Raw genomic sequence first — 15,963 nt, 5'->3', positions numbered from 1 at the left:
TAAATGCACTCCGTTATTCTTTTCAGATTCAGAAAACTAGCACACTAGCACAGTGAAACACGCTTCTACAGATTTGGGTTGTAGCACAGGACTGCAAAAGAGTGCATATCGTGACAGTGATCATTACACCGTTTCTTTGTTTCAGTAAATAAAAAGAGAAAAATGGACGTAGTACCTGTGTAAGCATATTGATAACACATACTAGAATCAGTGAGCAACAAATCAAATACATGTATCTTCAGCCACTGAAATTATGCTTCTAATAAAGCCTCAAAAGAAGATTTAAACTCCCGACCATGATTTAGTTATTGCATTGCATGTAAACTGATAATCGAACTCCAAGCCAGAAAGGACCACCCACTCACCAAAATTAATTGAAACATGTAGTTAAGTAGTTTGTGTAGGCTGAACAGAAGTCACATTCGCGCTGAGGCTTGGCATCTGCCAAACAGCATAAATTAACGGGCTTCTGCTGCCCATAAAGTTCACAGTTTAGACTCTTTCCTTTCAACTTCTGCAAAACGAATTCTATGTAGGACAATCAATCATTGCAAAAAGAATAAATACATCATGGGAAAGTAGAAGTACAGATAAAATTCTTGAACAGTTGCATTTATTTTGACTGAAGAAAACATGCACATATACGAGAATTAAGACTTCATAGGAGTGTTGTTGTGTTCTGATAAGAATGTGCAAAAGAATTGTGTATGCACACTAGAAAAACAAAAAATGTGAAAAAAAATAAAAGGATACTGATCATACTGTTGGTTTGCTGTTGAAAAAGATTTCTATGTATGCACAGTAGACCGCACATAGAATAGTCTTTGCACTGAATTTCAAACCTGCACCAAAAAAAAGATTGACACAGGAGCCAAACATTGATCATTATAGATTTTCAGAAAAACACTTTTTACATATTGGGAAAACATTAAATAGATAGACTGACTTAAGGACTGAAGAAATGTTCACATTGGGTTTCCACCAAATGTGACAAATATTTGTAAAATTTATACAATGTGACAGCATGAAATTCAGAACAACTGAATCTGTCAACTGCATTAAATAGCACGTTGATAGAATCAGCTTCACATGAACTCTGTAGTCTGTACATCTTCAGCAATGGGAAAATCAATTTACAGATTACCCTTTTCTCCCCTGAAAAAATTGTAAAAAGCAAATAACCCATTTCCAAGAGACATCATTATCCCTCTTCATCAATGTTATCATCACCAGAGGGAATCTGTCTAGTCTCTGATAATGAAAGCCTCCTTGGATTTGCTGAGCCTGACTCAATAAGTCCTTCTGATGATAAATTTAATGCAGAAGTTCCAGATGAAGAACCTAACAAACGCCGCCCTGGGGCATCAGCTGAAGGTGATGCAGATATGTTATAGGTGAAGACTCCCATTGGGTGATCAAACTTGCAACTTGGACCAAATTTGCATATGCCATAACGTGAATAGAAGACACAAAGAGGCTCTCCCTGTATGAAAATGGGACACAGCCTCTATTAGCATGCATCAAATTAAATAATTGCATATATTCTCATCTCCCTCCAATCAACAAACAATCATAAATCTACTTAAAATACTTTAATGCATTTCGGACAGTTGAAAGGAGTAATATCAGACACAAATTTTGTGAATGATATGCTAAGCACATGAAGCAATGCAAATGCCAAAAAAGATATTGATGATATTTTGTTGAGATTCCAAATCGCCTATATACATCACAAAAGTAAAGCTTATAAAGGCTTATACAATCCTCATCTGTTAGTTAACTTTTGAAGTTGAGTTAGATCCAGCCTAAATTTTAGATGATATCATAATCTATCATAGATTTGATTATGGACCACCATCAACTGAACAAAACTCCACCTAACCTCGTGAATTTCCCATTGCAACCTACCAGACCATGCGGCTCTCCCAATATATGGCCGAAGTAGGGTCTATAAAAGCTCAAGCCTTCATTAACTAGCTTTTGGGCTAGAGTTAGGCCTAGCCAAGTTCAAGAGTTTTCATCATCTCTTCTGTCTTCACTTTTACAATTGCAAACCATTAAGTTGGCTTCAGATTATTGTTGCACTTACAATTGCTTTCAGTGTTGATACAAACATCTATAAATGTTTTTGCTTGATTCAAAGATAGGGTTTCTCATCTATTGTGATTTAAACCATTTATAGGAGGATGTATAGAACTGAGACAAACTAATTCATATTTAAATATTCTTAAGAAAGTGAAATTTAATTCTAACTCAACCTCAAAAAACCAGTTTGTAAAGTGAAGTTTGCACTCCACTTATATAGTATAATTTAATCTTATTTCTAACTGATGGGATCTCCAACACATCCTCCCACACCAAAGAATATCGTAAGAATAGACTCTAATACCATTTTAAGAAAGCAGCATTTAAGCCTAATTCAACCTCACAAAACCGACTTGTAAGGTGAAGATTGCATCCATTTATATACTATAATTTGACCTTATCTTTAGTCAATGTGAGATTTTCAACAAATATAAAAATATTCCATCCCTAACATAGAGTGATTGGGATTTTGGATTCTTTCATTTCATGAAAATGTTAATTGCAAACTAATAGAAACCTGACAGAAACCGATACCATATATCCTGCACTTTCTCTTCTCTTTCCCGCTCTCCAACGTGAGATCCATGCCCCATAGGATATTAGTCAGTCCCCAAAGTCACTGCTCTTAGTTAGGGAGCTTATCCCCCACTTCTCATGTTATATCTTCCAAACCGAACACATTTTCTTGGTGGGGATCTATCACACGCCATGACAGAAGTGTATTTAAACCATTTTAGATTGCTAGTAAGTTATACTTCTCTTGATAGGAACATATTCTCCTATGTCAATGACTTCTGAAAATGTTAGTGGCCTAACTTTTTTTAAAAGGAGACATGTTATGAAAGCCCAGAAAAAAGTTATTATCAAGACAGCACACATAAAGGTATACCTGTCTTACAAATTGCATTATTTCTCATTTTAGCTCCTACATTGATTTTAGAGATATATATACACCCTAAATCGGAGGACCATGTTTCCAGAACAGGCTCCTAAAATATCTGCATATAGTCCCACAGTTGTGTAATGTCAAATTGTCTATCAAACAAGCTAAAAATTAGATCATTTAAATTCAAATAATGGAAAAATGTAAATACTAAAGAATAAGAAGTAGTAAATTAAATAAGTTACAAGCCAATTTAACAAGTTTTTTTTCGAGGCCTTACTAAACACAACCTATGAGAATTATCACAAGTGTATATTCAGGTGAAAAAAATAATCGATCCCAATGAAATATAAACTTCAGATATAGAGTCCAATAGCAAGAATTCAACTCACAGGACGTAAAGGAAGGCCTATAGGACTCAAAACACAGTCAGGAGCAGGAATCATCCTTTCACGTGGATGATGGAAACGACAGACGGCACCAAACTTGCAATCTCCAGTCTTCATGTAGAATTGGCAATCTGGTTGATCAGGTCTCTCAGGAAATATGTTCTCCCTTGGCAACGCATAGAAACCTACAGGAACAGAGCCAGAACGAAATTGGGAATATGCCCCCTGGGATCCGGCATTTGTTGGTTCACTTTGCCTATTAGTTCCATAGCTTTGGCCATTTCCCATTGTTTGTTGTGAACTATCTGACCCCATTTGACCCTGGAAAAAATGGATGTTTAATCAGGATGTTGGTACATACTAGCAACAGCAAGATCTGTAAAAAAAGTCCATTACATATCTGCCATGTGGCATTGTATTAATAAGTGTTCATCATAAAATCAAATAGATGACACAAATCTATTATTTGAAAATAAATGCAATAAAATTTCTCTCCAACAAGTTACAAGATCAATTTTCCATAAAAAAAATACCTTGATAGACAAGAGTCGAACAGCCCTTGACAAAGGCAAATGAAAATCCGAAGGAAATATGGATGATTCAATGAACCAACTCTCTTAAAGGTTTAAGTTGTAAGGTGAAAGCACCGGAATGGTTGTACTCCCTCACATCCTTAATATAGAGAGCATTTTTAAAAGAATAAAATAACAAACAAATAAAACTAATTAATTCAGTTCATTTTGTTGATTATTTAAATACAAATTTACCCTCATCGTTAATAAAAAATACACCTACTCATAATATTTAATAGGGGTAAACAAGAAAAAGAAAATTAATATTATATAGAAACTACAAAATGCCTTAAAAAAAGACCATCAATCTCTTCTAAACAATGCCTTATAATAAGGACTAGAGGGAGTATATCTAAATGAAACATCACACAAGAGTAGTATGGGTTTAAAGTGTTAGAGATTGCACATCGACTACACATAAAGTCAAATTATAATATATAAATGAGGGGCAAATCTCACCTTATCAAATCAGTTTTATAAGATTGAGTAGGCTTAATCCCCACTTTCTAAGATCCTATCGAAGCATATAAAAATAAAAATAAACTATCCTAGAAAGATTTGATGCCCACTTTCTAAGATAAAGCATGACAAGCATTGTGCAGACCCACTCACTGCTAAAAGTTTAACTTCTATTTATATGATAACAAGAATTTAACTCTAAACTACAAGGTGTACCATGTCATCATGAAGAAAGTATCCCATTTTAACACACGTGATGAATGTTTATAGAAAATGAAAAAAATAATATTTTTAACTTAATACACTCTCCTCCGGACAAAAGTATGCCTTTTAATCTCTCACAAACATAGAATATCACATCATTCTATTTCTTCCATATAAAAGAAGGGATGAGCTTACACTGTATGCACTCCATCCAGGCACTGAAACCATTCCCTGAGGTAGAATTAAAGGAGCATAACTTGAAGGACTTTGCCAACGTGGGCTAGGAATATATGATGAACTAGGCCAATTTGTAATTCCTGTCGCATAGGACTGCTGACCTGGTGTAGTTGGTGATTGGACAGTAGGATAAACAGGAGAACTTCTCATGGAAAGCACCATATTGCTTGGTTGGGGATGGTGAAATTTGCAAGTGTTTCCAAATTTACATTGTCCGGTTCTTAAATAATAAGCACATTCAGGCTCATTCTGTGTCAGCAAGAAACAAAGAAATACAGAATTAACTATTAATATCAACAACACCACAAAACAATCAGGTGTCAGATTTTAAATAGAACAATAATCCATTCAGGGTCACTATGTATCAACAAGAAACAAAGAAAATATAGAATTAGACTACTAGTATCAATAACCAAGCAAAACGTCCAGGTTAGATGTATTGAAAGCCACCACAATTTAGAAAATGCATGCTGATGGAAATTGAGAGTTAAGGGTAGTTATGAACTTATGAGAGTCATCTGTAGAAAATAATAGCCAGTAACTGTGTATAAGGACTATATATCTTATGGTATTTCATGCAATTAACCAGCCTGAAGTTATTTGTAGCTTGTGGACAGAGAATAATCTCCATAGAAGACTTTTATCTCTGGGCTCTTGGGACAGCATGTGTATTGCTGTATTATGTGATTTTAGAGTTCAATATTATATTTTACTACTTTTATCAGTTGGTATTCTATCATATACTGAATAGAAAGAAGCAGCATCTGAATTAAAACTTGTTGAGTCTAAAAGTGTTTCAGGCAGTTTAATTATGCTATAAATCAAACAAGCAATCAACAAGAGAGGACACAGCTAACAAACACATACTTCCTTTGCTGTATCTAAGATATAAATAAGAGGTAAATATTCAATACTAACTGGGCGGAGTGGATAGCCTAAAATGTTCAAGGCAACTCTTCCAGCAATCCCAGCCTTGTCTCTAGGATGATGAAACCTGCATGTGGCTCCAAATTTGCAAGTTCCTGTCTTCAAATAGTACTGGAAAGCATAAAAAAGGGAATAAGGATTGTAATATTTTTAACAGTAGAAGGTTGATGCTAGCATTGATAACACCCATAAAGATAATAAATTATAAAATCAAATAAGAAGAGAGTTTAATGGCAGTGGATTGACAGTCTAAAACAGTTTTACATTGTTATCCAATCACAAATCCCTATGGCTATGATTTTTAAGGTAGTTATGGTAAAAACAACAAACTTAACATATATAGTGGTTTGTGATTGATGATGATGTAAAATTGCTTTACCCTGTCAGTACAGTTTTTTTTCTCGTAAAAAAATAATTGATAGTTTGATATGAAGTCATTATAACTCATGGAGATATAAATGATCAAGATGAGCTAAAGAAGATAAAGGTTGTAAATCACATAACTACATAGAATAATAATTATTAACACAAACAAATAATTAAACAAAAGGTGTGCTTTAACTAGTGAATTGTTTAACTGATTTTCAGACAGATGAATGCTAAAGTGCACTACTGTTTGATAAACATAAACTAACTACCTCAAATTTAAGCAAAGACATTCTTATACAGATAACAAATTCGAAATATAGTTTAGTTTACAACCCAAAATACGCCATTTTTCAGATAAATCAGATAAATAATTCCGGAGATACAGAAAATGGATGGCCTACATGCTGCACTTGTTGACGGCCTGATCTCTTTCCCCCACCTCCATTCACAAGAGTGTTTAAAACAACCAAATTTACAGATATTTCCATTTTTCAAAAGAAACATGTTTTTGATATTTTATAATAAACTGAAGTGCTATGCTCCTATGGATCTAAATGTTGAGGTTCTGATCATGAGCAGCAGACTTATGCTGATAATGTAGATTAGTGGGATAACTACTCCATCTCATGACTGCGCTCTGGATATTCCTTTGTTGCAAATCAAATCCTTCACTTTCCATGTGATAGCTATTGAACTACAGTAATTCAGATCTAGAGATAATCAAGAGGTCTCCAAGAAAGGGATTGGTTTTAAGAAAATAAAGACATATAGACATAATCCAGTAGCATTTCTCATGGCCACCTATCCAATCATGAGCTAACCAAACACACCAGGGTTGACTGCCAGCTTATACAAGAGAAGATTCTTTCTAGGGATATCACTATTTCATTCTAATGATCAACTGGCATCTAAGTTCACCAAGGATCCAAATCACCTGTCCCTTATAGATCATATCCTTATCGCTTGTCCCAACAGTTTAGGATCTATCTTGTATTAGGGATTTTAATTGCAACCAGACTTTTAGGCATAAATTCAGAGGATCCAAGAGGGATTTTTCATAAATTCCTAGCATCCTAAAGTGTTCAAGATCTACATTTTTTAAAACATATAAAATTCCACCTTAAAAAATTACAGAGCATGCACATAAACAAGCAATGAGCACCTTATGCATTCATTGAGAAACAAGTACATGCCTGGCATTCTGGCTGTCCTATCCTTTCTGGGAATTCACCTTTCATCCGTGCAGCAGCAATAGCCTGATATTACTCCAAGGAAAAAAATGTCAGGTAACTATACTAATTAATTAATGTGTGATCAAAATGAAAAGTACCAACAGTACAGACAGATAATTTTGACCATCTACAACCCAGCAACAATTATTTTAAAAAAAAGGTGAAAACAGCTAAAATAAATTTAATCGTGAAAAGATCATGGATGTGTAAAGAAAAAACAAAGTCATGCATAAATACAAGCCATGTTCACCCACGTGAGAGTGTGTGTGTGTGTGAGTGTGCATCTTTGTCGTCTGCTAACACATGCAACAAACTTATAATTAGAATTTGTCCAAAAGCATTGCATGGATCATACCAGCTTCCTATTAGGAGGATGATTAAATCGACACGTTGCTCCAAATCTACAAAGGCCAGTCCTGATGTAATATGAACAATCTGGTTCTCCTGGATGCTCAGGATAAGGTCCAGATTCCATTGTTTCACTTGACCTCAAGTTAATTTGCCACATTGCATCTGAAACAGCATGATGTGAACAAGTCAATTTCTCCATAAGAGACATCATTATGATCTAGATTTCCATTTGTCACTTTAATTAGTGTAATACAACTTCGCCTTTGACTTATGAATATGAATGAAATTTAACTTTCAAGGACACTTTCAACAGTCCGATATTTTTATCCAGGCCTCTTGAAAAATCCGTTTGTGAACGCTATAAGCCAAAGGCTTTTCCGAAGTTGCCATGCTTTCTGCACACCAGGTTCTTTTAAAAAATAAATTGGTGAAAAAAGGTTTAATTAAGTTTTAAAACATTCCTTAAAAAATTAAAATCTAAAATGTTCAGTTCAGTAATAGCAATTTATCACGAAAGTACTCCACAGTATCTAAACTTAAAATTGCAAAACAAAATCAGGAAAGTTTATACTCCATTCATTACTAATTTGAATTTAAGAGAACTAGAAAAAAAGTAGCTCCGATTGCCATTTTTATTGTCCAGTCAAAAAGCAGAACAGCCAAATTGCATGAACATGAACACAAACATTCTCAAAGCGGTGAAGAAAACACAAATTCAGGGAAGTGAAATTCAAGAAAAAAAATATCGCAAGTTAGTCCTAACGTGAATAAAACAAATTAAAAGAAACAGAAACATGGAACGAAGCACCTCAGATCTCAGAATCATGCAATCAGACCTCAGAAGAACGAAATAGGAAGAAATAGAAGCGCGACGATCATCCATCGTCGATCATCGGCGGCGACAGGGATCACGAGAACGCACGTGATCGAACGAACGAGATTGAAACAACGCTATTCATCACAATCGAAGAAGAAGAAGAAGAAGAAGAAGAAGAAGAAGAAGAAGAAGAAGAAGAAGAAAAGTGTGGAGAAAAAGCAAAGGACCTTGAGGAAGGTGCTCTCGGGACACGGGAATCGCGGCATCGAATTCCATACACGCATAATAATACTATCATCACCGCCCTGTCACTCACTCTTCACATTCCATTTCCAACACTCACTTAAACTACTATCACCCTTCACCGGTTCACCCCAACAACAACAGCAACAGTTAAATAAAACCAATATCAATAATAATAATAATAATAATAATAAATATTATTATTATTTATTATTACTACTAAATTATCATCTTTTAAAAATAAAAAAGAAAAAAAAAAGTTCATGGAAAAAAAGAGAGAGAGAGAAAAAAGAAAGCAAGAGAGGTGATGGCGTTGTGTTCTCCACTCCACAAATGAGAACAGGGAATAAAAACCAACCAATCATACATCGCCAATCATCTCTTACTGTTACACCAACACTATTTGCTTTTTTCACCCGCCTTTTCAACAACACACATTAGTTTATCTCTATTAGTTCGCCATTTCCTTTTTCCACACCCTTTTTTTCCTGTTTATTTAACTTCCGAATGTTGACTTCTCAGCTTTTTTTGCGTCAACACCATGTAATAATATTCTCAATTAAAACGATAAAAAGTAAAATGATTTTTTCACCCCCACGTGACCTAGTGCTTCCCTGTCACAGCCCACAAAATTTTGTTTGCTGAAAGAAAAAATTAAATATTAAAAAGTATAGAGAGAAACGAAAAGAAAAAGTTGGATTTAATTAAGTTTATCTATTTTAATTTTCGGAAATTAAAATATAATAGCAAATTATTAATAGTTTATCTATTTTTTTATAAAAAAATTATTTGTTATTAGTTTAGTACATGATCATTTGTTAAAAATGTTGATTTTTTTTTCATAAAAGTAAGGCACAAAGAAACTTAAAAAATTGAAATGAATATGCCACTATCGAATGAGAATCAAATTATTCACTGTTTTTTTTTAAGAATGAAACTTTAGAATATAGAATATAATTTTTAATTGTGTAGTATACATTAATTGCACAACTTAAAAGTGAAAGATAGTTATGATTTATATTAAAAAAACTCTATATATTAGAAAAAATATCTATGTTTATTGATTTTGTTGCTTTGTTTTTAATTTACTGGTGTTGATAAAAGTTGAAAGAATTATTTTTGGGAGAAAAGAAAAGAAAAGGTGTGGGTTGATATTTATTATCATGTGGTGAGTGATGATTGGTGCATAAAGAAAAAGAAAAAAAAAAGGTGAAAGGAGTGGATAATCGAATTTGGAACCATTGGTTTAGAAAGGAAAGCAGAAAAAAGTTCGTGGAAGACGGCTTGCAATTTTAGCATGAAGTTGACATCCCAAAAAAAGAGCCATATTAATACACAAAATTCAAAATAAACGAAAATAAAAACAAACAAAGCTATGAGCAAAAAATATGCAAATAAAAGCTCTCTTAAAAGCTATACGAAAGGCCAAAAAGTCTTTTTTTTTATCTCAATAATTTATTTTAGAAAAAAATATATATATACTTGCTTCCGATAAATCACACTTAATTTTAAAATAAAAATTATTTTTTATATTTAAATAAAATAATATTTAAACTTTTAATTTTAAATAAATAGTCCAATTATTTGTATTTTTAATAAAAGCACGCAGAGAAGTCACTCACCTTATCTATTAAATGAAATTTTATAAGAATGGTGCAACTATATTTAGATATTACCAGAATATGCAGATTTTAAAAGAATTACAAAATTCGTGTTTGGAAACACATATTAAATGAAAAAGTTATGTTCCAAAACTCATACTATCTAAAAAAAACTACACTAAAATCGTGTGGTCACTCACAATTAAAAAAAAACGTATACTAAAGTTGTATTCTCACTAACAACTTCTTAAAAAAAACGTGATACTAAGTATGATTTTATAAAAAAAATATAAATTGTAATTACTGTTCCAACGGAACTAAAATAATAATAAAGATGTCATGAACACAAGTTTAGTGACACGACTTTATAAAATAATGAAATCTTACTTCTTATAGAGACTTTAGAAAATAAAAAAAATAGGAAAATTCTTTTTGATCTCCATACTTCCTTTTTTATCTCTATACGTTTTTTTTAATTTTAGTAATATTATTCTAAGTATAGTAAATAGTTTGATTTCTTTTTTTTTTCATTTTCAATTGTTAGTGGTTCTTTGTGCTTAGTGTGGTGAATATTAGTCGTTAACTAAGTTTTGTAGTATTTTTACTTGTAATGATCGTGTTTTTTTTATTTTATTTTTAAAGACACAAAATCTATAAAAAAATTAGCGAATAACAAAAATAGAGTATAAAACTCAACAAAAAAAATATCTTTTGCATTGAAGAACGTCAAATGTAACGAATCTTATTGTCAAATCTCTCACACACACTTAAATATGAAATTGTTCTATCAAATATTACAGCTAGAGAAGAATGTAAGTGTTGCGGCTGAAATTGAGATATGGGATGCAACTCAGATTATTTAAAAATGTGAAATGATATTTTATTCAAAATTATTTAAAAAATTTAAAAATGTTAAAACTGACTTCTTGGTAATTACCTTATACTTACCTTATATCTATATTTTTTAAATATGTCAATTTCTATAAATTTTAAATACAGATACAATTACATATTTTTCCTGAATTTCGGCTAAATCCTCCAATTCCATATGCATGACAATTCAAACAAACAAAAATTTAAGTTGCAACATTTTGCTTATACTTTTAATAAAATTATCGCTCATTATTCTTGTTTTATTTAAAAACATTCCATTGACTAAAGCTTAAATACAATTGTTAAAAATTAAAAAATTTTATTTTATTTTACAAAAGTTTTCATGTTAAGTATCACTATGAAACTTGACATCTCAACTAGGTTGAAACCTCAAGTAACAACAATCATTTGTCACCACATGAAAAAAATACTATTAAAAGAAAAAAAAGAAAGGAAATCCAAAAAAAATATGAAGGATTAGACAAAAACTCATATATTAACAAAAATGGTACATAGGTAATCTATACCTATTAATAAAAAAACTCTAAGAAAAGACTAGATGAAAGTGTATTATACCAATGAAAATACTAAACTACAAGAAACCCTAAACTTGATTTTCCACAGTAGTTAAGACATGTGTTCCACCTATTACAAAGCATCCAATGCACATTGGTCATAACAGTAAATGCAGCACAAACCAAGACAAAATCACATTAAAATCATAAACTAGTAAGACCCGTCTTTTGAGTTTGTTTAATAGCATGTATAACTCTATAAAACTCAACAACCAAAGCAGAACGTCAAAGAAACCACCAATAAATTATCGCATACTTCTAAGAAAAATACCACAACAAATAACAAAATCAGGAGAACCCCTAACAACACCATTAGTGTTTATTTTAACCTAACCTAAAGAAAAAAACTCTCATCGAACAAGAAGAGGAGATAAAACTTTACCATTACGAGTATTGATACAAAAAAAGTTAAGCACATTGAAATCAAACATATCATTTCAGATAGAAATTTTATACGAATTACCCACTAGACAAGTGAGATATTTAAATGATCCTAGAAAATATGTTTCTACACACAAAAAAATACCATAAATTCATTTGATGTTATTTTACCAATCTCCCTATTAGATATTACTATTGATAATTAAAAAAAAAAAATTGTCTTTCATAATTTAGTTTCCAAATATGGAAAAAATTGTTGCCAAATTGCATTTTTTTTCAAGACAATCCTATGAAAACTCATATCAGAGTACACAGTTTGTTTAAAACCCTGAATTGATTAAAGATCAGATGAATTTACAATAAATACATATATATATATATATATATATATATATATATATATATATATATTGAAAACAATCGTCATCTTACAATGTAAAAATGAGTTGAAGTTAAAATCAGTTCTTAATATTCTTAATAAGCTCTCACGACATGGGCATGGCAAAACAGAGGTGGAGTTAAGAAAGAAAAAACCAAACAAAACTCTAACCGAGGCAATATCACATCATGGGTAGGAATAGAGTGAATGTTTTCATGGTATGGGCAACAGCCAAGTAAATTTTCTTTCGACATGGGTAAGAACGAAAAGGAGATTCTCACGGGTTACTAGTGATGACAGAGCAAAGGTTCTCATAGCACAAGTGGTGGACTAAATGTGAGGTAAGCAAATAGTCGAGATATCATTGACACTTGTAACATGAAAAACTTAACTTGGCTTAAAAATAAATAAATGAAATAGATTAATCAATCCATGTAACATACTTTTATTTTAATAGGTAATAACTATTTATGGGAAGAATTGTGTACTGTTTGTTTAAGTAAAAGCCTTAATTTTAATGTTTAACAAAATAATATTGTTTTAATATTTTATACGGGTAAGTTTATTTGGTCACAATGAATGTTCTAGTTATAATCTTAGACGTACATGTGTGGATGTCAGGACCTGAGTAATGTTTTGTTGTTGTGTTGGGATCTCCTAGTTCTTCAAAAAAAAATTTCCTTTGTGCCCATTTCGTCGGTCGATGAGGTACCTGCGATTGTACTTCGACGCTCAAGTGATCAGTCTATTCTCTTAGGATATAAAAAAACATACATTTTCCCCCTATCAGAAGTCCCTTTTATAGGTTGACTTGAGTCTCTTCCTACGTGGGCTAGATAGTTGGTTGTCAAGGCATATGTAATGGTTAGTGGTCTTTAGGCATGTGTAATGGTTAGTGGTCTTTAGATCTTGTATAATGATTTCATGATATTACGTGAACGTATTTCAACGTGTCTTTGACTTATTCAATGTTGTTACATATTTATTGTTTGGTATTATTTATTCATATCTTCGGTCGTCCAGACCGGTACATTAGATATAGTGTGTTGTTTTTTATGAAATAAAAACTAAAAAATAAATACTCAAAGTCTACATACACTTAAAAATTATTTTAGTTATGGTACCAAACTCTCCACGAAAAGTTTTACAGAAAAACAAACAACCAAGCCTACCAATCCAACCAAAAAAATTGACAAAATACCAAGTTAATGAAATGCATTAAATTAAATGATATAGTTCTCTAGAATAAACAAACTATAATATACGCAAATCTAAACAAACATAACAGCATTTTTTTTAAATATCTCATTACTTATCTCACTTACAGACTATTCTTTAAAAATTACTAAGTATCCATATTTTAAATACTTTTTTAAAAAAATTTGGAAATTCCAAAATTTTAAACAACATTATCTAAATTTACTTTTTGGGATATAAACTCAAAAAATTTTACTATCATAAATTGAATCTAAATAAATTATTTAAAAAAAATGAATACAAATAAAATCAAATCATTGCACTACAAAGCATACCTTTATAATAAAATCAAATTCTCTTAAAAGACTTTAAATTTACATGTCTAAATAAAAATAACTAAATTAATATAATTAAACGGTAACACAATTTTTTCAATTATTGATATTTTATCTATCAATAATTTTACTTTGCACACTTAATCATACAAATATTTAAATAAAAATCATTAACAATTTATATAAAATATATTTTCATTAAAATTGAAAAAATATAAAGTTATTTTATTCAAATTTTGTCATAAAATTATTTTTTGAAATTAAAAGTTTCATGCATAAACTATTTTATCTTACATTGAAATTTATAAAAATAATTTATAAAATTGAAATTATTTAAAGTTAGTTTTTTTGAAAAAAGCATTAATGATACTCAACGGTAGGCTCCACGGTAGGCTCACAGTCCAACTACCCGATCTTGCATAAAAAAATAAAAAAAAAATAATGATGAATGGTTTGAAACTAAACATAGTAGTGGTGTCATTGAAAGCACATTTGATCTGCCAAAAAAAGTGTGTTTTTCGTGTTAAGACAAAAATTATACTAAATTCTAATACAAGCTTATTTTTTTAAATATAATCTTTTAAATATAAATAACTTTATTTTATGAACACTTTAATCGTAACAAATTTTACAAAATTAATGTCACTTATACTAAGTTTGCAAACACAGTGCGTTAAAAGAGTTGTACGTTGGTAGTGCTCGCGCTGAAATAATTTAAACACACATCTCAATATTATAATAAATTAAAATAGTTTTATTAAAAAATCCCTTAATTTTAGTTAAATAACCCTTCACCTTGATTTATATATAAAGGGGATTTCTTTCTTTAACTGTCATTTTATTTTATTCTAATTTTATCCTTATATTTATATTTTATTATTTTAAAAATATATGAGAGTAAATATTTATCCTTTTGTGAGTAGTTTTAATTTTATATCTCAAAAAGACAATAGAAGAGATATCACTAACTAAACATTGCACAATTACATTATTTTTTTTCGGTTCATTTTACTTTTATCCCATTAAACATCTTTTTCGTTTTTTATTTTAATATTCAAAATTCAAAATATGAAAAGTGGTAGTTTTTTTTTTCAGAACCACGAAACTAATCAATAAATGTTGTTTTTCAATTATAAATTAAAAGATAGAAATGCAATGTTTGAATTTACTTTTCTTTTTTATTCATTTATTGTGCTAACACAAATAACGTCATAAATACACGAAGATAATAATTTAATTAAACTTATAACAAAACTATTAAAGAAAACAATAAAAAAAAATAGTAAGATTTTGTTAATTGAATAAAAAATTGAAAAGAAAGAAAAGTGTGTCGGTGGGAGGGAGAGAGGTTAGTCTATGAGAAAGAGAGGGCTTAGGGAGAAGACGAGAGGCGCGTTAGTATATGAGTGAGAAAATGAATCGGGAGAAGTAAGAACAAACGAGCGAAACGCTTACATTTTGAAATTTAATTTGAGGGTTAAGAATAAGAAATGGTGGTGATGAAGGATATGGAAGGGAAGTAATTGACGATTGTGGTAAATGATAGAAACAATTTGATTAAGTTATGTGTGAGTAACGACAAAAAAAATAAAAGAAAAACATATTACATTTATATTTTCTTCTTTTATATATAATATTTTTTATGATTAATGTGGATAGAAAAATTGAGGATAAATTTTTAATTTATTACTTAATAATGTCATATGTATGTAATAATAAGAAGAAATTAACATTAAAAATATATGTATGTAATAATAAGAAGAAATTAACATTAAAAATATTAACGAATAATTTTTTTTAAAAAACTATTACCAAAAAAGTTATTAATCTATATTCTTACATTACTTTTTTAGT

General features: G+C 30.6%; 1 protein-coding gene across 4 annotated transcripts; it reads right to left on the bottom strand.

Moving 5' to 3' along the window:
• Positions 1 to 892: 892 nt before the first annotated feature.
• Positions 893 to 9,123, bottom strand: ZFN3 (zinc finger nuclease 3). 4 transcript variants are annotated; one of them, XM_068628452.2, is made up of 7 exons: positions 8,753 to 9,123; positions 7,713 to 7,870; positions 7,319 to 7,381; positions 5,748 to 5,867; positions 4,788 to 5,078; positions 3,361 to 3,678; positions 893 to 1,483 (listed from the first exon to the last, which is right to left on the bottom strand). In XM_068628452.2, the coding sequence occupies exons 1-7, from the start codon at positions 8,799 to 8,801 to the stop codon at positions 1,202 to 1,204; spliced, it is 1,281 nt and encodes a 426-aa protein (XP_068484553.1). In that variant the 5' UTR covers positions 8,802 to 9,123; the 3' UTR covers positions 893 to 1,201. The 4 variants fall into 4 exon arrangements, with proteins under 4 accessions (XP_068484553.1, XP_090149583.1, XP_068484554.1 ...); XM_090293457.1 differs by having other exon boundaries at positions 7,288 to 7,381; positions 8,753 to 9,082; XM_068628453.2 differs by having other exon boundaries at positions 8,545 to 8,914.
• Between the last annotated feature and the right edge of the window lie 6,840 nt (positions 9,124 to 15,963).

The sequence above is a fragment of the Phaseolus vulgaris genome, chromosome 8 (genome assembly GCF_051622355.1).
Source record: "Phaseolus vulgaris cultivar YP4 chromosome 8, ASM5162235v1, whole genome shotgun sequence".
Taxonomy (NCBI): domain Eukaryota; kingdom Viridiplantae; phylum Streptophyta; class Magnoliopsida; order Fabales; family Fabaceae; genus Phaseolus; species Phaseolus vulgaris.
Note: the sequence above shows the minus strand (reverse complement) of the source record. Positions and strands in the feature narration are given on the sequence as shown.